Source organism: Zophobas morio, unplaced genomic scaffold (assembly GCF_036711695.1).
Source record: "Zophobas morio isolate AGI-343-1 ecotype UQ-CSIRO unplaced genomic scaffold, CSIRO_AGI_Zmor_V1 ptg000093l, whole genome shotgun sequence".
NCBI lineage: Eukaryota > Metazoa > Arthropoda > Insecta > Coleoptera > Tenebrionidae > Zophobas > Zophobas morio.
Genome location: NW_026972198.1, coordinates 100,669 through 120,236, shown reverse-complemented (window position 1 = coordinate 120,236; position 19,568 = coordinate 100,669). Strand labels below are relative to the sequence as shown.

General features: G+C 35.7%; 4 protein-coding genes across 8 annotated transcripts; 2 read left to right on the top strand and 2 right to left on the bottom strand.

Annotated features, from left to right (window-relative positions):
- The first annotated feature begins 2,125 nt into the window (after positions 1–2,125).
- On the top strand, positions 2,126–7,252 carry LOC135144281 (ATP-dependent Clp protease ATP-binding subunit ClpX-like). Its single transcript, XM_064076264.1, has 11 exons — positions 2,126–2,149; positions 5,569–5,667; positions 5,718–5,826; positions 5,892–6,022; positions 6,074–6,200; positions 6,246–6,314; positions 6,366–6,463; positions 6,519–6,608; positions 6,661–6,810; positions 6,865–6,957; positions 7,018–7,252. The coding sequence occupies exons 1-11, from the start codon at positions 2,126–2,128 to the stop codon at positions 7,156–7,158; spliced, it is 1,131 nt and encodes a 376-aa protein (XP_063932334.1). The 3' UTR covers positions 7,159–7,252.
- Positions 7,253–7,258: 6 nt separating this feature from the next.
- Positions 7,259–10,029, bottom strand: LOC135144297 (negative elongation factor A-like). Its single transcript, XM_064076305.1, has 11 exons — positions 9,944–10,029; positions 9,560–9,828; positions 9,234–9,389; positions 9,001–9,123; positions 8,863–8,946; positions 8,709–8,810; positions 8,493–8,650; positions 8,370–8,432; positions 8,221–8,298; positions 7,525–8,161; positions 7,259–7,469 (listed from the first exon to the last, which is right to left on the bottom strand). Exons 4-11 carry the CDS (start codon positions 9,053–9,055, stop codon positions 7,297–7,299), a joined length of 1,350 nt encoding a protein of 449 aa, XP_063932375.1. The 5' UTR covers positions 9,056–9,123; positions 9,234–9,389; positions 9,560–9,828; positions 9,944–10,029; the 3' UTR covers positions 7,259–7,296.
- Positions 10,030–10,263: 234 nt separating this feature from the next.
- On the top strand, positions 10,264–15,207 carry LOC135144287 (uncharacterized). Of its 5 annotated transcripts, XM_064076276.1 has the most exons (26): positions 10,264–10,484; positions 10,592–10,753; positions 10,831–10,900; positions 10,967–11,040; positions 11,889–11,978; positions 12,032–12,140; positions 12,200–12,300; positions 12,353–12,403; positions 12,455–12,547; positions 12,598–12,754; positions 12,811–12,917; positions 12,968–13,033; positions 13,089–13,169; positions 13,226–13,328; positions 13,383–13,468; positions 13,526–13,605; positions 13,673–13,783; positions 13,841–13,955; positions 14,012–14,146; positions 14,199–14,233; positions 14,302–14,391; positions 14,441–14,506; positions 14,563–14,604; positions 14,663–14,765; positions 14,818–14,916; positions 14,954–15,207. In XM_064076276.1, exons 1-25 carry the CDS (start codon positions 10,299–10,301, stop codon positions 14,890–14,892), a joined length of 2,388 nt encoding a protein of 795 aa, XP_063932346.1. In that variant the 5' UTR covers positions 10,264–10,298; the 3' UTR covers positions 14,893–14,916; positions 14,954–15,207. The 5 variants fall into 5 exon arrangements, with proteins under 5 accessions (XP_063932346.1, XP_063932345.1, XP_063932344.1 ...); XM_064076275.1 differs by having other exon boundaries at positions 13,226–13,468; positions 14,972–15,207; XM_064076274.1 differs by having other exon boundaries at positions 13,226–13,468.
- On the bottom strand, positions 14,795–16,811 carry LOC135144288 (mitochondrial import inner membrane translocase subunit TIM44-like). The gene is made up of 11 exons (XM_064076279.1): positions 16,733–16,811; positions 16,425–16,643; positions 16,222–16,374; positions 15,982–16,166; positions 15,840–15,925; positions 15,689–15,781; positions 15,543–15,631; positions 15,312–15,488; positions 15,147–15,257; positions 14,960–15,092; positions 14,795–14,908 (listed from the first exon to the last, which is right to left on the bottom strand). The coding sequence occupies exons 1-10, from the start codon at positions 16,793–16,795 to the stop codon at positions 14,973–14,975; spliced, it is 1,296 nt and encodes a 431-aa protein (XP_063932349.1). The 5' UTR covers positions 16,796–16,811; the 3' UTR covers positions 14,795–14,908; positions 14,960–14,972.
- Positions 16,812–19,568: the final 2,757 nt, after the last annotated feature.

Sequence of the window (19,568 nt, the reverse complement as noted above, 5' to 3'; positions counted from 1 at the left end):
TATCTCAAACCTTGAGGAATTATTTTTATGAAGGTATTATAAAAGCCTTCTTCTATAATAAAGTAGTAAGCCTTTGTTCTTCAGTTGTTGGTACCTGTCCTCGCTCCTGCGTTGGCAGATACCGTTAGTCGGTTAAATTCAGCAGTTTTCATTTAACAGATTAACAACAAATTCTATGGCGAACGAGTTCGTATTGACTAATGAAACTCGTATTCGAAAGTTGAAGACTGTAGCAAACTAAGCCTGGTGGAGTATATATCCGAAGTTTTACTTAACCAGTTTGAAGCTGTTGTTGAGGCTTTGACTGACATGCGAATTTACAAATAGAAGAAAACTTGGTTAGCAAGGCATTCCTACTATTGAGCTGGTGAGAAGATTGATTAATGGACAAATTAGGAAATTTAGTGAAACCCATGCAACGTGCATCACTTTACAATAAATTTAATTCTATTACGGAGAGTATGATTTTGACTATAAGGAAGATTATCTATGATAAAAAAGGACGAAAATGAAGATTCCAAGGCCCTAATGTATAAAATAAACCAATTGAATTCCATAATAGAGCCAAATTATTGATCGTATGAAACAAACCAGATTCCTTGGAACACTACCTAACTTCGAACTTAAGCCCTCCTATATGCAGAATGTACTTGTAAATCGATGCAGTCAGCGATATCATGAGGATTAATTATGAAGCAGCAACTGCAGGCTAGCCAGAGCACCTCTTATATAAGGATTTGAATACTAGATTTTCAAAGTTTTCAATAATTAGTGATAGGTAAGGTGAAAATTTTAAAAAGAGGGAAGTTTGTGAAATGCTATATGTGCAGCAAGCGAGGTCATACCACCAGACGCTGTAAATTGCGTACCAAAAAACAGCTTATGTCAGTAGAGCGGGGATGCTAATGGACAACTGGTCAATCTTGATGCAGAAGAAACTAAGAGTTTACAAACCTTGTAAGCAAAGGAAATGGGGGTAAGTGGTCATGTAGCCGCCTTGGCACTGAAAAGTTATATTTAAGTAAGCTTTATAAGTCTGAAGGGCAAAATTAAATTAAAATCGTCTAAAATAACTTTGTGATGAAAATAAAGTTGATATAATTAATTCCGAGCAAGGTAACAGTTTATAAAAGGACAATATAAAGGAAAAGCTATTTTAGGAAGCAACACCGACACACTGGCTGCTCCAAGAGATATATTGACCGTTACCGTTATTGTGTAACTGAGAAGTCTCACAGCACACTAGAAGAATGGCATTATATACTGACCATATAAAGGATAATAATTTAAGGGATACCTCTTAAAGGGATGGATTCGATGCAGAAGTTAATAACATAGACTGCGATATATGAAAAGAAATAAATCTTCACCATAAATCAGTAAGAAGGTTTAAACAACAAATACGAAGGTTTACCGAAAGTGTCTCCCTTGGAATGGACCTAAGTGGACGTGGCCAGAATATCTTAGTGTAAGTAAAATAATGCTTACCAATCGTAAGTAGAAGAACAAGGTTCTTTAAGCACTGCTGCTTGAATCAAAGTTCTCCATATATTATGATATAGAAATTTTTTTAGATGACTCATTTAATAATGGGTATATTGCAGAAAATGAACATACATATTTAGGGATTGAATTACAAATAACTTTTTTAGAGTTTTGAAGACAGCGGATAATGCTTCAACCCTTTACGTCTTCATATATACTATCTCATAACCCACGGGAAAAGTGATTTAATAAAATATGAATAAAAATGACTGAATCAACGATACGCCGAGCTATTTTAATTTAATAGTGTTTGAGTGGAGTCGATAAACCTACTGCTTTCTTAACCAATGTGTACTCGCAGCTGGGAAAATAAATATATTAGGTCATGTCAAAGATTAGTGCGTCGGTTGCTTTCGGCTCATTATTGTATAGACATGAAAGTTTCGAGAGGATTACTCTTGTTCCAAAAACTGGTAGACTTTTTGTCGTTCAATTGATACTTGTGGGGGTAGTCCGAAAGAATGGTGGAAGCCATAAATATCTTATCCCAATGTAGTGACGGTAGTTGATATTATTAATGAGATGCCCTTTTACACTGCTGCACTTGAAGACAAATGACATTGGCAAGTTTCGATTAACGATGAAATACGAGAAGCATATCAAGGTATGACGGCAAGACATTTTTTCCAAAAGCCGCCGGAGAGACATTAAAGTAAAGTATTTGAAGTATTCAGTGAAAACCGAACTTAAAGCCTTGGACAAGGTAGGTGGGAGATGACAAGTCTGCCTAAAGGGCATGCATTGGTTTAATTACATTCGTAGCTACCTTGAAAGAGCTTGTATTATACTAATTAATTTTTCTGAGCCGTGCTTATCTATAAATCGTTCATGGGATGCTGTTACAGCAGTGGCTGTTTATTTGGACGCATCCCACAGAGAATTCGAGGATCGTTAAAGCCTGTTAGTAGTGAAATATTGAACTTCCGGTATATTTTCGAGTATTACGCAATTCAATTATATGCCCAAGGCCGTGAAAATTTCTTAAGGAAAATATGTCGTTAGCTTACTCACCAGTTACGACTTGGAGGGAGCTAAGCTTGTAAAGTATTCTCCGCACAATGATGAATTACCTAGTCCTGGAAGCATTTCCAAGAACTGTTCATAATAAGAACAGTTAGAATCACTACGGTATCTCGAGAGTTGTTTCAGTTTGATATTTAGTTACTAATGAATAAGTTATCTCGACATCTTTAAGCCTTTGCAATCCAACACTGAAAATAGCGAACACGGTGTTACGCTATTAAGGTAAAAAAAACTACGAGGAAAGGAACCTCAGATATATCTATATTCTGAGGCTAGGCTACCCATCACAATCTAACAGAAATTCAGATCTACTACCCTAATTATAATATTTAATATCTCTTAGTATGGGAGGTAAGGAAACAATTCATGGTTGCACCTTCTTCGAGAGAAGCAGTGTACATAGAAATGGCCTAGAGTATCTGGAGGGATGAATGCTGTGTATAAGGAAGTTGGCTCCTATGCATACTCGTAGGTATCCTGTCTGACAACCAACCCTCGGAACATATAGCATATGATGGAAGCGGGGAAGCGGGACAAGGTTGTCAATACATATAGCTGTTAAATATCAATGTGTTAGAGATTAAATGAAAAGAAAAAGTGTTTCTTTTAAGTATTATCATACTAAACGAGATGTTGGCTTACTTTTTTTACTAAATGTAATAACTTGTCCTCAGTTTACTTAGTCCCTAGGTTAACTAGTTCATAACTCTGCAATTTAGGGGGTGTTTTATAAAAATGATGCATGTTGTTTATTAGTTAGATTATTGTTTACTAATGCATTCTAAAAATTTCTCAAATTTCTTTCGTGGTTGTGTATGTAAAGTCTTTACAATAAAGCAGTAAATTTTTGCTCAGTTGGTTCTTTCTTGTCCCTTGTCCCTGCTTAGCATATACCGTTAGTCGGTTCAAAGGGTTGCGAACTGTCAGTTGGTTAATTGAGTAGTATTGCTTTAAGAGAAAACATTGGCTTACACCTACTTAATAAATTTATTTTGCCTTCAATTAACAATTTATTTCTCTCTCTTTTTTCCTATAGCTTAGTGGATCCTTACCAACCGTAAACCAATTTTAGTCTCTTTTTGCTTTTAGGAAGTGTTAACAATGATGGAACCGTTTAATAGTTTCCACATTAAATTTTTAATAATTACAGGAATATACTAAAGCAATTGTTATAAAATTAAAAAGAAGACGGATTATTTGTTAATTTTTTAAGCCCGATTGCGAACAGTATTAGGGAATAATTAAAAAAAAATTCCACTAGTTATAATTCAAAGGTGATTATGAATAATCATGTTAATATTATAGTGTGGACAACGAAGTAACTTTTAAAAAAGGATGAAATGTTAAGAATTAGTAATTTAAAATTTTTACTGAGTTTCTAAAATTTTGGTGCATTTAATAGTTAACTAGAATTCACGTTGAAAGGTAATAGGTGTGTATTTCTCAAAGTACAAAAGCTGACCAATTATTTTTTTCAATAACATTAATACCACAAAAAATAAGCTTGGTATAAAAAGTCGAATGATAAAACCTTAATTGGTGTCTTAATACAAAGTTACCGTTGTAATTATTCCCTATAAGGCATTCAATTAACTTTAGTTAGTCTTAAGATATAGCACGGTTACCTTAATAATTCTCAACTTACACAATAATATATTTGATTGAAACATAATATATTAACTTTAGAAAAAGGCCAAATATCATTATGCTTATTAAAATATCTATAGTATTTGCTCGTAGTTTATTTGTAAGCACATTAACGACTACCCTGGAAATAAATGAGTAGAAAATCTAATATAGCTTGTTTTAAAAGAAATTCTAAAAAAATCTTTAAGATGTGCATTTTTCACGACACTTTTTTAGTCTTCATAAAAATATTATCTTTTGAAGCTCTAAGGTTTCATCTACAATTCATATTACCGTCTTATCGAATGCTGGTAATATAACATTATCTGGAACCACTAATCAGGTTGACTAAAAATTTCTAGTAACTTAATTTGGAAGTCGCTTATTAAATTGGAAGTTTTCAAGAGGAGAATTAGTGTTTATTATTAACACAATTGCTAATAAACCCGGTATTGACATCTATTGCTCTAGTGTTCAATAATAATTAGTAGCTAAAAACACTGATATATATATAAACTTGCGGGAAAATATATAAAAAGCGTTTGCAATAACTCTAGTTACTCTTTATTAGTTGTTGTAAGACCTAACATTCCAGCTATGTCTTACGCAAAATTTTACCGAAGATTAAGCAATTTACGTTTAACGCTTCCCTTATTTACGTTAAGTACTAACACGATGTTAATAAAAAAACCAGTCTTACCGAAAACTGTCTATAGTCAGTCGAGTGCTTCTAGATTAATAAATTCAAGATCAAATTTTCTCTTTCGCGGCTTACATTCTAGCACTCAGTTAAAAAGTTATAAAAATAGAAAGAGCTTGCTTAAGTTTTGTCCTAAGTGTCTTGTACCCCTTTCCTCAGGCAAGCCCAATTTAATATAATGTACTACTTTTGAGAGAAACACAATGTTTTCTCGTAACATATTTGTATTTTTAGAAGGGAAGGGAATATACTCTTGTTCAAAGTGTTCATGCTTCTATGCTTATAATAGCCTTGAGCCCTTTTTCGATGAAAAAAAGTTTCAATTGCCTGCTAACAGCTCTGAAACGCTCTTGACCCCCCGTCAGGTTAGTAGCTCAAATAGCTTACTAAGTTTATTTCCTATGCTGTAAACATTCCAATAATAGATTTCTAATCTTTTTTTAAAAACAAGTTATACGATTTTACTAGTGAATATGTTGTGGGTCAAGAAGAAGCTAAAAAAACACTCTCTGTTGCTGTATACAACCATTATAAAAGAATTAGGGTTAATTCTGGAAAATACTACAAATTAAAGTTAAGGAGCCCTTTTGATATTAAGGGACGACTTGTTCAAAAGGAATTTATAAACTTTTTAGGTTTTATAAAAATTTGTTTAACTCCTTGAACTTTAATAGTTAGATGAGGCTCTCTACACTTTTAAAAGTGCCAATCCTTATTTTGAAAAAAAAACTGAAGAAATTTTCTGCGAAGACCTGATGAACCATTCTGAACAGGTTTTTTGAAAATAATGTAAGGGAGCTTAACTTAACAAACTTTTTAACAGATTGATTGCGCAGTTTCGAAGACTATGTTCCAGGAGCTTTCTTATAATAGTTATAACTTCCAAGTATTAGACAAAAGTAATATTTTATTAATAGGGCCCACCGGAACGGGTACTTTTCTACTAACAATCTCTACTAATTATATCTGAAAAGCAGATTCTTTTTAACGGATGTAGGTAAAACTCTTTTAGCAAAAACGCTTGCCCAGTGTTTGGATGTTCCTATAGCGATCTGCGACTGCACTGTGTTAACCCAAGCCGGCTATATAGGAGAAGATATTGAAAGTGTGTTATATAAACTTTTGAAGGTTTAATTTATATTTCCAGCTGCTACAAAGTATAAATATCGTTGAGCAAAGGTGGCTGATTTTAACATTCAAAGAGCGCAAATGGGAATAGTGTTTTTAGATGAAATAGACAAAATTGCTCGAGAGGCAAAAGGTAGAAGTATGTTTAAGGACGTTAACGGAGAAGGAGTCCAGCAAGGTTTTATTTTAATAAGTATATTTTTATAAAGCTTATTAAAATTAGGATTACTAAAAATGCTTGAGGGGACCATTGTAAATGTTCCTGAGAAGGGAGGCAATAAGAATCCACGAGGTACTACCTAGAATCTTTTAGTAGCATTTTTTTTTACTTTATAGCCTTAAGGAGAAACTCTTCAGATCGACACCACAAACATTTTGTTTATCGGAAGTGGTGCCTTTCCTGGCCTCGATAAGATAATCAATGAGCGCTGCTGCAAAAACGTTCATTTATATAGTAGATCATATTTACTTTTATATAAAACTATAAATATTGAAGTCTTTAGGGTTTGGCGCAAAGATTAGCGAACCTTACGATGAAAATTCTACTGATGGACGGGTCTTGCACCAGTGTGACCCCATCGATCTGGTTCTTAAAATAACGCATGTGCAGTGCAGCCGCAGTTTAACTTTTACTATAGGTCAAATTTGGCCTCATCCCTGAATTCATGGGTCGATTCCCGGTTCACGTGTGCCTAGACGCTTTAACGAAAAGGGATCTGATAATGATCTTAACCGAGCCAAAAAATGCTCTACTTGAGCAGTATCGCGCACTTTTCGAGATAGACGGCGTAAGTATAATTTAGAAAGTAACAAACCTAATACTAAAGTTTCCTACTAAACAGATCGAGTTGATAATAACAGAAGAAGCCCTCGACGTTATAGCAACTAAAGCGCTGGAAAAAAACATCGGCGCGCGTGGGCTCCGCACTGTGATTGTACATATTTCATAGCGCACTGCGTTCAGTCTCTGTTTGCCCAAAATTGGCTTGAATTAGGAAAGGATTCTACTTGAGCCAATGTACGAAACGCCAGGCTCCAACGTAGTGGCTGTACTGGTTGATAAAAAGGCGGCGTCGGGAGAGACACGACCTCGTTTGTTTCGAAAAGAGGAGCTCTCCAAGGCCATCCACGTGTAACCACTTTAGTTACTACGGCAGCAGCTCTAACAGAAGAGACAGAGTCTGCTCTACAGGAGAAGCTACAAGAAGAAAATAAACAGACGAAACTCATGCACCCATCTTAATTTTAATAAATTAAGTATTAAGAAAAACATATCAGCCAGTCATTTTTACTACCCCGCTACGCTTTAAACGCTTCCAACTTTTAAATTCGTAATTCATTTCAAAGATAATCTGCTCTATTGTATCTTCACCATTAGAGTTCTTGACATACTCTTCGTTCATTAATATGTGATGTACATTCGAGAAGATAGCAGGGTTCGGATTTTCTATATAAACATATCCATAACACATTACCAGTTGCTAACGCACAAGCATAACGACCTCGGTCGCCGTCAATAAAGCGGGCAATGGTAATCCGATCTACATCAGTGAGGCAATTAGTCAACTGAAAAGTTTGAGCGTGTTCCTGCTCTACTCGTCTTAAAAGTTTCACATAAGGATGGGTGTCCATATAACCGGGCTGCTGCAGCCGATCATACAGAAGTGGCGAGGCACTGGGGCCTCCCAACGGCGTAGGAGAGGGTGGAACGCCAGTCAAGTAAGGATAAAAACTACTGCGAGGCGCACCGTAAGGAGGTGCTTGCGGGTGTCGTGTGCTCTCGCCATTGTAAAAATTCGGGGGTTGCTCCCGCGCGAGAAAAGCCGGCTCCTGGGAGCAGGGGGCGGGGGGAATTGGTACTCTAAAGGGCCCCATCAAAGCCGGCTCAACCACGTGCTCTGTGGTTTTTATTTTTTGCTGGTGAAACGCTGGTAGTTTTTGTAAATCCAGATCCCGTTCCTTGTTAGAAGCAGAGGAAGGCTGCACGTGGTCGCTGGGCAGAGGATTGTGTTTCTTCCACTCTTTTTTTCTCTCCCGCCGCGCTTTTTTCTTTGCTTTCTTCAACCGAACCGACTCCTCCTCCAAACTTTTATTAGTTTGCTTTATTTCCTTCTTGGCTTTTGTCCCTTTAAGGAGTGGCTAGACAGAAACAGTAGTGGATTAAAAACTTACATCACGTAGAAAAGGAGGACTCATACTTTACTCTTCTCCTTGAGATCAGAAAGTTCGCCATCGTTTTCTTGCCTCTCTTGTGAGGGTAGCTCAGAACTCATATTCTCCAAAACAGGGAGATGCATAGATATAACTCTTGAAAATCGGCTTGAATGAAAAAGCAAATAAGGTATACTTGTCTGGCATCTTGCAACGGCGAAGTCGAAGGCTTATCTTCCCTAGCAGACGGAGGGGGAGGCTGTGCGGCGTTCAACGTAATAAAAAGTAACGCATTGCAGGGGAAAAAAAGGAGTGCGACCTCAGTATTCGAAGCAGCTCTTCTTTGTTTTTTCAAAGCAAGAGATTTTTTCCTTTCAAGCGCCTTTTCTAGCTTTTCTTGTTTTTTTTTCTCTTTTTCTTCTTCTTTAAGTTTTTTCTTAACGAGTTTTTCCTCTTCCAATACGGCCAGTTCGGCATCTAACTTAGTCGAATTTTTTATATAAAATATGAGGAACTTTAGTTTTCCAGTTGAAACCAGTTTTTTTCCTCTTTATTTGTTTTTGTTCCACAAGCCCGGATTCCTCTACGCCCATATAAACCATCCCTCTTCTTTGTTGATTATAGCTTTTTCCTATTTCTATAGAACAAAATTAAAAAATTATAAAAACGAATGCAGAAAATTAAGAAACCGATGCCGTTGACGGAGGAGTGTAAAGGCAAGCGCGTCCCGAAAGAAATTTTTCTGTGCACAGAGGAAGGATGTGATCTTCGATCTTAAATAAATTCAGTTAATCTAAGGGAAATCTAAATATAAACTAAAAAAAGACCTGAAGGATCGTTAAAAAAGGCGCTTTTTTTAAATCCTAAAGCTGGAACCTTCATATTCTTTTCCTGCTTAGAAGTGGAAGACAATACAGAATTGAAGTTTTCGGCAAGCGCTGCTTTACAACCTCAAATTTCAGTATTAATAATATAAAAATAACGAAGTCAACTATTTTACAATAACTATTTATTCAGTAAAGAAAAATAATAAGAACTACAATTATATAAGCGGCTGTACATATTTCCCGTATTTCTGTAGCAAGCTTGTCGGATTTCGGACGACTTTTAATATTAACGACAATATCAGCAGCTTCTTGCGAAAACAATTCTTTAGAAACGCGTTCGTTCAAATAACAAGCGTATTGGGGATAACAATTTACTTTAGAGTTCCGCACTATAATTGTGCACAAACAAAGCAATATACGTCAAAAGAAAAACTCAAAAAAAGTTTTATTATCCTAAATTCTACTTATATAAATAATTTAAATAACAACAATAAGTACTTTTAGTGTTTACTAAAATTACAAGTAATAATAATTTTGAAAAATAAGAATATTAACTTACGAGCCGACGCACATTCTTTATAGGACAACTCAAGAGCATTACCACAGGTTTCAAAATCATGAGTGTTTAGTGTAAAATTTTTTATATAGGTCTTTGTTATATGGTATACCACTTTTACCCATTCATCTTTGTCTTGTGAAGCTGAGTTAAAGATTGCTTTTAATTTTTCTTCTAATCCTTTCAAAGCGCTTCGTTTAATATTTATTATCGATATTAATAGTTTGGCCTTCACTTGTGGCTCATAACTGTTAAAGTTTGCAGCTATTTCTCTATAACAGGAAAACAAAAGGTCATTAAAATTTTAAATTTTTTGAGATAATATAAAAAGTTTAGATATAGTAGAAGCTGCAAAAAAAATAGTAAAGTTGTAAACACAGATATTACTCCAAAATATCTGGTGTGAGAAGAGCAGAGATATTTTCACCAGCCCAGGGATCTTCCAGTTTAGCCCGAAGCCAAAGCTCGGTGTCCTTAACTCGGAAGGCGGACATAAATAAAGAACCTACACTCCTCCCGCTCTTAACAAAAATAAGGTTTCTTAATGGCTTATTTACCAACACTGCGCTTATTCCAACCGGCGTTTACTGGCTGCAAAAAAATAAAACGCAAAGTTTCAGATTGTATATTTTAGCTTTACATCTCTATTTTTATTTAAACTTTTATAGCGCTCACGTTTAAAGGTTTAAATTTTGAGTTGCTAATTTTCTTTTATGAGCTCTAGTAAAAAAAATAAGCTTTAATGAATGTATTGCTTTGTGAGATATTAAGTTGGCCTGTAGATCTTTTAAAAACAAGCTCCTCTTCTTATAAAATTAAGAACGATGTTAGTCTTATAAAGCCACTGCCAACTGCTTTTAGGACCGTTGAAAGCTATCGAACTTTTTTGTTAAAAAGCGTCCTGGAGGAGACTAGGGAAATTTCTCGCGTAGATATATATATATATATCTTTTAATATTTGTAAGGGTACCTTTTTACTTATTAACTATTTGCGTTTGGTCTAAAAGTTGTTTACACGCTTTTTCAACTTTTAAGAGAGCTATATTACAAAATTTGACCACGGAATTCACGTTAGCTTTCCCTGTTGTTTGTAATGAGTGGAAAGCTGGTGTTCACCGAAAAAAATCTGTTCTCTGTATCGGCATTTTTAAGATTGGCACCTTAAAAGAATTTTCTAACGTAGTCCCAAACACACTAGTAGGTTTTTTTTACGTCTGTATGACTGCCTTATATAATGTTATTGATACTTCTCCTTCGTTGCAAAACTTTTCAAGGTTGAGGTAATGTGTGTGTCTTGGAGGGGACTTGGACTTTTGCATATTTACTACAACGGACCCGATAACGGTAAAATGGGCAAATTTATTAATAACTGAAATTAAAAGTGATTTATCAAGTATTAATACTCTCAAGAGGAATTAAGTGTCAAGTTGCTGTTACCTAAAGAGCTGTACCAGAATTTTGACTCGCTAGACTTACACTGGCAGGTAATAATTAGTGGTTTATTGTTAAGGAAAAGGTCTTGCAATAGTTAGGTTTCGAATTTTTTTCATTTGTAGGAGACTTTTCACTTAGAGACCTTGCTAAACCTTTCTATGAGTTATTTGAGATTACCCCTTAGGGTAGTGTTATAAATTTGACTTTTTGGGGCTTTATGATAGTAACTAATAATATGTTGTAGAATAAGTTAACTAAATAAAGTCTTCGTGATTCCAACCAAGTTCCAGTCACTTTGAAGCTCAAAAAATGTTCTCTTACTAAAGTGAATCAAGAGTTTCTTTAAAAGTTGACCTTACCTTTAGCAATCTTTCGTTTATAAACCTCTGACTTCTGGTTTGGCAAGACAAACTTCTTTAGCAATAACAACACTCGACTCACTTTAGCTTTATTGAAGGAACAGCACTTATTATACAAGCCCTCTAACAAAGCCGAACAGTTTATGATATTTAAGAAAGTGGCAATGATCAACAAAATTTGTGCCATTCTCACGAACGTTCAGTCAGTTCCAGTTGATCTGCTCGAACGTCACGTAATTACGTGAAGGTCAAAGCAGGCAAAGACAGCGCACTATAACGATAAATTTTTCTAAAGCACCCAAACTAAGTTGCTCACTTTTAATTGAGAATTTTTACGTGAAGTTGAACTTTCGAGACGTTCTCTGGAAGTAAAAAAAAGACGCCTACTTCGATCTTTCTCTAATTATATTTTATTATTCAAAAAGGTAGCTTTAGTTCCGAAGGTTTCATTGTTTAGCCTGCAGTTTTTAATTGTTGGTCGAATACATTACTGAGATCTCTTACATGAAGTAAAATGGTCTATTTTTGGCATTCCTAAGATTAAGAACCTTGGCCTTCCATTGACTTTGAAACTTAGCATGCATGAAACACTTTCCCAAGAATTTAAAATTTCATACTTTAACCAGTTGGTAATTTACCTCTAAAGTATTAGAATTTGTCAAAAATTAATATTCTTGCATAGGCAAACGGATTAAAGAAGGTAAGTAATAAAATTAGTAAGCAGGCAAGTCCTTCCGTAATCATAAGTCCTACCCATTCTGCTCTGACAAAGCTTAATAAACAACAGAAAGGTGAGCAGATACGTGACAAGAGCGTTGTTTTCTCCGCTTATGTAAAATACAATACGTAGCGGCACTGCTCAACTTTATAGAAAGCTCTACTGGGGAACTCCAACTCCTTCACGCTCCGCCTGGCACAGGAAAGACGACGACTCTTTCAGCGCTTTTGCACGTACGTTCCATGATCACCCTCTAAAGTAGCGCTGAAAGCGTCTGGACATCAGATTTTTTGGACAGCTAAAGTGCGCTGTCTAGCCTCATCTCCGTCTGACAAAGTAACGCTTTCTTTCTCTTGAGTAATACAGCTTTACCTTTTTATATTTTAGGCCGTTCGCGTTCTTGCTGGTATGTTTCTGAAAGAAACTTATAAAGCCAGTCAACCTTGCCCTCCAGTTGTTATGCTTTCAACAGCAGATAAGGTAGACTGCCGATTTTGCTCTCTCAACTTATAATTTCCACTCTTGGCTAGATTTTTAGCGAGGATGAGGAAAACCTTCGTTCCATATACATTGAGACGTGGGCAATCGTGCGCCAGAGTCACGCAAAGGCTTTACTTATTCGCTTGCAAATATTGGCAAACGCGCTGAAGAGTCCCCCGAAGAAGCCCGTATTTGCCGATGCTACTGGTCTGCCTTTTTATATGCGCCATGCTCGTTGCTGGGTTTTAAACGTTTTCTTTAAGAAATAACTGCAGAGTTGGAGGACATTCGGGTAAAACTTTCATTGTTAAACAAGGAAATAGTTGGAATGGCCCCCGAATGGGGTTGCCTCCTTATTAAAGGGCTTCAGGTGCTTAACTGTTCCAGTAATTTTCTCCATTGATTTTATTTTTTTATAAGGCCGCTATTGAAAACGTCCGGGATATTCAAAATGGCTTTGTTTTCACAAGGAAGAAAAACTTATGCGTACGTCACTAACCCTACTAAATAAATTAAAACGGTAATTCTTGCTTCCTATAAGCTTGCCGATGTTTTTTTAGATTCTTATACACGCAGTCTTTCCGCTAAGAAAGCCGAAACTGCTTGCGCCTTGCTTAATGAGGCGTTTATATTTTTTAAAAGTTATTTATATTTCTCAAGCTACTTTTTTCATAACAGATTCACAAGCAATGGTGCGTCAGGGCTGCTGTTCTTGCTAACGAGCTGCGCAATCACGCCGTCATTGTTTTTTCACCGCTATATGTTCTTAGTCGTTCCAATTGTCTCAAACTTTTCTTAAGTGCCGTAGTGCGTACTACAACTAATTGTGGTTTAGTGCGAAAATGCATGCGGCCATTTGAGGCTTTCGTAGTGGACGAGTGCGGACAAAGTTCAGAGCCGGAAACATGCGTAGCCTACTTTGTTGTTGCTTCTTAGCGACCCGTGAGGCGTTTTCTCGTTATTACCGCTGCTTAGCAGTACGCTCCAAAGAAGTGCTTGCTGGTAGGCGATGTCACTCAACATCCCGCCACGCCTACTTCCTGCGAGGCAGAAAACAAGTACCATTTGCTTAACCGATTCCTCATCTAAGCGCCAGATTTGTTAGCACCCAGATATTATTCCAAGGGGCTACGGTAGAAGCCTCTTGGAAAGACTACTTAAAAACGACTATAGCCACGTGGAGTTAACAATCCAGTACAGAATGCATCCGGAAATCTTAAAATTTCCTAATTATCGGTGCGTTGATAGCTTATAGTTCACAACTTTAAAAATTGCTCACGTTCTGTAAGTCAGTTATTACAGGGGCCTCTTGGTAAATGCCGAAGGGCTCGAAGTTGCCAGGCAGGCGGCCTGCCACGCTGTCGGATGCCTGGGGCCATACTCCTTTATAAACTGCCCACATTCTACCGTATGTGTGTGTTGTAGGGTCTTCACGAATCTTGTTTGCACGGTCCTTAAATTTAGGAGACGGCAATAAATCTCAGTTACTCTAACCAATTTGAGGCTGAAGTTATCGCGGAAATAGTCAAGACGCTTAAAGAAAAGTTCGATTGTAACTTGAACCAGGACATCGCTATTCTCACTTTCTTTGAGGCTCAGGTAAGAGCCATCTTGTGTTTTCGCACCTATTTTTTACTATCATTCTTTGCAGGTTGAGGCAATAAAGGCAGCCTTAACTTATTCAGAGTGCGTGCCAAACTTCTTAGTCCCGCGCGTGATTTATATACACCCTCTTAAACTTATTTTATATGAAGGCCAGAGTTGTCGTCAAGCGTCCTCCAAGTGCACACAATAGAATCCTTTCAAGGCTGCGAGCGTGATATCGTTCTTCTGTCCACCGTCAGGTATCCACGTGGCCATTTTTCCTAAGCGGGTGGCTTATAGCGCTCTTAGAACACGCGATGCCCTGACATTATGGAACGACTTCCGCCGGCTGAACGTGGCACTCACTCGAGCGCGGTTCTTACGATATGCAGTAAATAGCTAAACAATAAGTCTGATTATGCGCCCTTCAGGTTCTCCATGATTATCATTGGACACGCTCAGACGCTTTTGAGGTCCCCCCCCCGAACACGTGTTATAATTCCTGGTTAATCCGCCTATATTTCCGTGCAGCGCGCATGGAACCGACCTCGAGTTTCTGGTCAAGGATGCACTGGCAAGAGACGTTTTATACAACTGGCAACAAGTGCGCACGTCTTTTCAAACGCATGAAAAAGTAGTTTACAAAATTTTAGTTACGTTCATTTATTTTTTAATGCTCCAACCAGAACTGCATAGAAAGCTTTTCCCCAATCCCCAAAGAAGTAATAAACTTCCATGGATTGGCCTCAGACACATTTTAATTAGCCGTTCCAACTTCTGCAAAAGTATTCATCTAATAAATAGCTTTCAATCTCTAAAAAGTAAAACCATTTGGCCAAGCTTATAACGCCATTGGTCTCTTATAGTGAATCGCAAAGTCTTGAATTTTCCATCCGCCAGCTTGATAGACGTCCTGCTCTCGGAAAAACGCTATATAGTAAAAAGCTTCTTCGACAATATTCTGTCATGTTTATCGAAGTAAGTACAACATGAATGCGCATACACAATGCCGAACCGGATCTCCGTGAATAATATTTCCTGCGCGGTCTTTGCCCACACAGACTTGCTGAACACGGGCAACTACGTTTAGTACGGGCCCTTGCTCCATTCGTACGGCATCAAAGATCTTTTTACGAGTATTAAAAGCCAGCATACGGCCTCGTAGTATATATAAAGGTACGTCGACATAAGAAATTTCTCGAATGTCGCAATGTTCCGAGATTCCAAGTTTTTGTTGATTCTTAAAAATGGTCGTTAAGCATTTAAAGACAGCGTCAGAACACCATTTCTCTAAGAGATCAAGGTCTTTTTTATAATAAGATTCCAAAAGCAAGGGTATGTATTGCGAGTGAGCGAGCTACTTAGTAAAAAATAACAAAGAGAGATAAATAAGGTTGAATAAAACGTCTACCTCTATGAAATCTTCTTTTTCAAAAGAGGGATCTAGCCTCTTAATTTCTTCAAGAACCAATAAAGTATCGTTTCCTCCAACCAGAGACTCTAAAATAATTTATGAACTATATAATAATAACAGCTAATATATTTAAATAAAACAACCTTTAGCCTCAGAAAACTTTTCGTGTATGTTTCGTAAACCACGAATTAGTATATTGTCAGATTCGTCATAAAACATTTTCCATTCATAAGCGCCTTCATTATTATTACTATTATAACTAAACAAGTCAAGGTTCACCGAAAAATTACTTACGCTGTAAAACAGAATTATTATCTTTAAAATTTTGCCACTCAACCTCCCAACGCGAGCTTTTATGTAATACAACATCTTGGGCATCTCTGAAAATTACATCCAACTTAAAAATTAATTAGAAACGAAAATCAATTGAACACACAAATTCTCAGGCACTTGGGATGCCTCAGCAGAAATGGTTGACTTCAAAACTTTTTCCTTTACTTGTAGAGTTGGGCTTTGGTAAGGATGATATCTAGCAGAGGCTAGAACGCTGCCATCAACAAGCTCCTCTTTTAAAAAGTTGGTGCCCTTTTTAACGTTCTTAAAAACTGCAGTTTGATCAAGCTTTTTATTAATATAATAATTACATTGAAATAAATTACAAAAGAAACACAGAAACCTTTTTTGCCGTCTTTTGTGTAGCTTCAACTGTGGCGTTAGTCAACTTTCTCGTAAAGGCAGAACCTTTGCGGCGTATACTTACAGGGAAAACTATGTTAACCATCTTCTGAAGTTTAATTAAGACTAAAATAACTTTTTTAATAGTCGCAACCTGCCAGAAAAATCTAAGTATTACAATTTCTAAACCGATAAAAGCCATACAGCAAAAGGATTAATAGTTTCATATGTTCGCTTCCTTAATTTATCCACATTTTGTGTCCTTTTTCTAGCTTCAGAAGTTAATTGCTCAATCGAGTCTTTCATCTCTTTAGACTCGAAACCTTTCTTTACATTATTAATGAAGTCGGAAAGAACACCCATATTACGTCTTGGGGAGCAAAAATTCGAATACAAGCCGCAAATTTTGTATTTTAAGGGAGCCTTTAAAAAAGATAAGATTAAAAAAGAATAATAGAAAAAAACAATTCTGTCCGTCCAAAAAGAAGGTTTTAATATTTTAAAGTAATTACCATTATGGCTGTCCTCGTATATATAGAATAACACCTGAATAAGACTTTATAATTTGGTTTCATTTATTATTACATTGATACGACAGTTATTAAAAAAATAAAACGTCTAATGCTTCACTGAGTAGTAAACGTTATTAGCCACTCAAGCAAACCTCATGCTTAAGAGTTTTATCCAATAATTTGTTAGATACAATACAACTGGACCAATTGGTGAGCAGGTACAAAACCTCAGTTCTCACGTGTCTAAAGACAATACTCATTTTGCAAAACAAACAATTCAAAATATTAAATAGACAGGCATTGACAATGTCGTAGTGAAATTTTAGTTAAAACATACTTGATATATTATAAAATAAAATAAAATTGACATAAAGTTTTGTAATAATTATTGGAAATCTTTTGATTTGTTTGAGTTCCATTTTATCTTCCACCCCACCTAACTATTGATAATAAAAATGAGCTTTATTGTTATATAGTCTAAAATTTATCTATATTAATAATATGCTTTTACAATTGAAGTGGATTATTTTTCTTGTTAACTACTTGTAGTTTATGGGTTATTATTGTTATATAGTTTTAGTTACCAAAGTTATGGGTATATATATATATATGCTTTTGTAATTATTATTGCTCACTATTATTTAAAGAAAAAAAGTATTCACACTCTTCGTAGCTATACATTTGGTATGGAACTTTCAATCGACCTCTCAATTAAAAAGAAGACGAAGTAAATATATAACGGATAAAACAATTATCTTTCGTCTTTATACTCTTAAATATTCAAGGGCGAGCAACCTGGGGGAGGACGGTAGGCAATGCAGTACGATGGTTTGATTTGAAAAAACTGTTTGCTTGTTAAAAAAAAGTTAGAGCTTTATAGTACTGCTTTTATTTTTAATTTGATTTTTTACTTCCTCTTAGTAATGGTGAACTTTAAACGAATTTAATTATTGAATTTTCATCTCATTTTTTCATATTTTACAATTTCTTTTGCTCCTATTTCGTCTTTTTACAAAGTATAAAATTAAAAAACTTGCAACTAACCTTTTGAAAAGTATCCAGCTATACTTATGTTTGTGCCAGAATTACACTTCAGTAAATGTATGATTGTTTTTTATAACTTTCGAATAACCTTCCCACGCATACCATAAATTATTCAACTAATTAAGAACACTTATAAACTTAGTTAATTATCATATTTTTCTTTGTGAAATATTCATAATCCGTAAATTCAGAATTGGTTGCCAGCCTACTAACTTTGTTCACAACTACTTTGTGTATATAATTAATTGGCAAGTACTATTCCTCGTAAAAGCAACGTATCGGCTATCTACATGACATAGTAACCCCTTGTAAATGTAAAAAGAATTATATATATTTAATTAGTTGACCGAATAATTTTCGTTGCGGTGGGGTTTCTTACGTTATAATAGTTTAAAGAGATATATACAATATATTTTGGGCATGTTGTTTTTCACATTGTTCATACATAGGAGTGGAACACTTTTAGCAGTCACGGCTAGCTTATCTTTAGCAATTGGACAAATGCCACACTTTAGAGACTTTAACTTCCTGTTGTGTTTAGATTATTTAAATGCTGCGTTTATCGGTTTTGTAAATTTAGAAGCCAAGCGAACACCATAAGATACTTTTGGAGTTTGAATTCGGTTAAGTAAAAAAAAGGTGTGCTAAGTTGTTGGCTTTGCGGGTGTGTGCAGATATGGATACACGAAATGTGAGCGTTTGTGCCTGCAAGGTTTGTCCCATGGGCCATCACTTTGTTCTTAGAAATTCATTGTAGTTCATTTGCGTCTAACGCATCAACACCGCTTTTGTACTAGTATAAAAGTAAATTAGGTCTGGTATTCTAATTTTCTGATGGATATGGTGTTCATGTTGCATACTGGAAGCAAATAAGTACCACAGCTCTTTCTCTTCTTGGAACATAGGGACAAAGAGTGGTATTAGATGTAAATTTAATAACTGTTTGTTTCTCCTGGATAAGATTTAGAAGATAACCTTTTATTATTTGGGGGTTTTTTTTTTTAGCCCTCCTACGTATGTGAGTTTAACTTTTGTATACTCGTTTACTACTCATTGTGAATACCATTTATCGGCAGTAATGTTCCTGTTCGTAATTGAGACAGTAGAAACCATCTTAAGACTACTTGTATGGGTAAAGAATTTGTTGATTTCCATTAATTTGTACAGTTTTTTTTTTGAGTGTTGATATATTTTGCGGATCTTAACTTTCCATTCGTTTCTATCTAGGCTAGGTAATTCTATTTTGAGCTCATATATTGTGAGCTTGTTAGGTATACGCGCTTTAGAACTGTATCGACCTCTATAAGTTACCATCATTTTTGTTAATAGTGAAGTAAGGGCCTGGTATACTAGTCCTAACAACTAATCTTGAAAAAAGCATTGCATATGTAACTGCTTAAAAAAAACAACTTTATTTAACTATTTACAAAGCTTATGAAGATATTTCACTATGTACCTATATTTCTGTTATAAATCGGGATAAACATGATATATCCGCAATTATTATATTTTTAATGATCTGGTTTCTATCTGTAAAAAAAAGGTCGACAACAGATTTTTGGGACAAGATTGTATAGCAATTAGTTAATTTTTTTTGAACGGAGTTGACTTTACAACAATTGTCACAAAATGTTAATTTGTTTTTGGTATCTATCTGTCAGATTTGGTCATAAAAATGATCCAAGGTGCAGCAACAAGCAAGGATATACGTTAAGTAATTCTCAAACAGTGTTGGCAAGGCCAATACCGTTCATTAGGTTGCTGAATTATTAAATACTGCAAAATTGACTGT

Coding starts and splice junctions, on each gene's coding strand:
- LOC135144281 (XM_064076264.1), top strand. CDS start 2,126: ATGAAATACGAGAAGCATATCAAG. Junction 6,201..6,245: donor CGGAGAAGGAGTCCAGCAAG/GTTTTATTTTAA, acceptor TATTAAAATTAG/GATTACTAAAAATGCTTGAG. Junction 6,609..6,660: donor AGTGTGACCCCATCGATCTG/GTTCTTAAAATA, acceptor CTTTTACTATAG/GTCAAATTTGGCCTCATCCC.
- LOC135144287 (XM_064076275.1), top strand. CDS start 10,299: ATGAATGTATTGCTTTGTGAGATATTAAGTTGGCCTGTAGATCTTTTA. Junction 13,469..13,525: donor AAACATGCGTAGCCTACTTT/GTTGTTGCTTCT, acceptor GCTGCTTAGCAG/TACGCTCCAAAGAAGTGCTT. Junction 14,392..14,440: donor GTTCTTCTGTCCACCGTCAG/GTATCCACGTGG, acceptor TAGCGCTCTTAG/AACACGCGATGCCCTGACAT.
- LOC135144297 (XM_064076305.1), bottom strand. CDS start 9,055: ATGAAGGTTCCAGCTTTAGGATTTAAAAAAAGCGCCTTTTTTAACGAT. Junction 8,651..8,708: donor AATAAAGAGGAAAAAAACTG/GTTTCAACTGGA, acceptor CGACTAAGTTAG/ATGCCGAACTGGCCGTATTG. Junction 8,433..8,492: donor GAGCTGCTTCGAATACTGAG/GTCGCACTCCTT, acceptor AACGCCGCACAG/CCTCCCCCTCCGTCTGCTAG.
- LOC135144288 (XM_064076279.1), bottom strand. CDS start 16,795: ATGAAACCAAATTATAAAGTCTTATTCAGGTGTTATTCTATATATACG. Junction 15,926..15,981: donor TCCCAAGTGCCTGAGAATTT/GTGTGTTCAATT, acceptor TGTAATTTTCAG/AGATGCCCAAGATGTTGTAT. Junction 15,489..15,542: donor AAAAAGAAGATTTCATAGAG/GTAGACGTTTTA, acceptor TTTACTAAGTAG/CTCGCTCACTCGCAATACAT.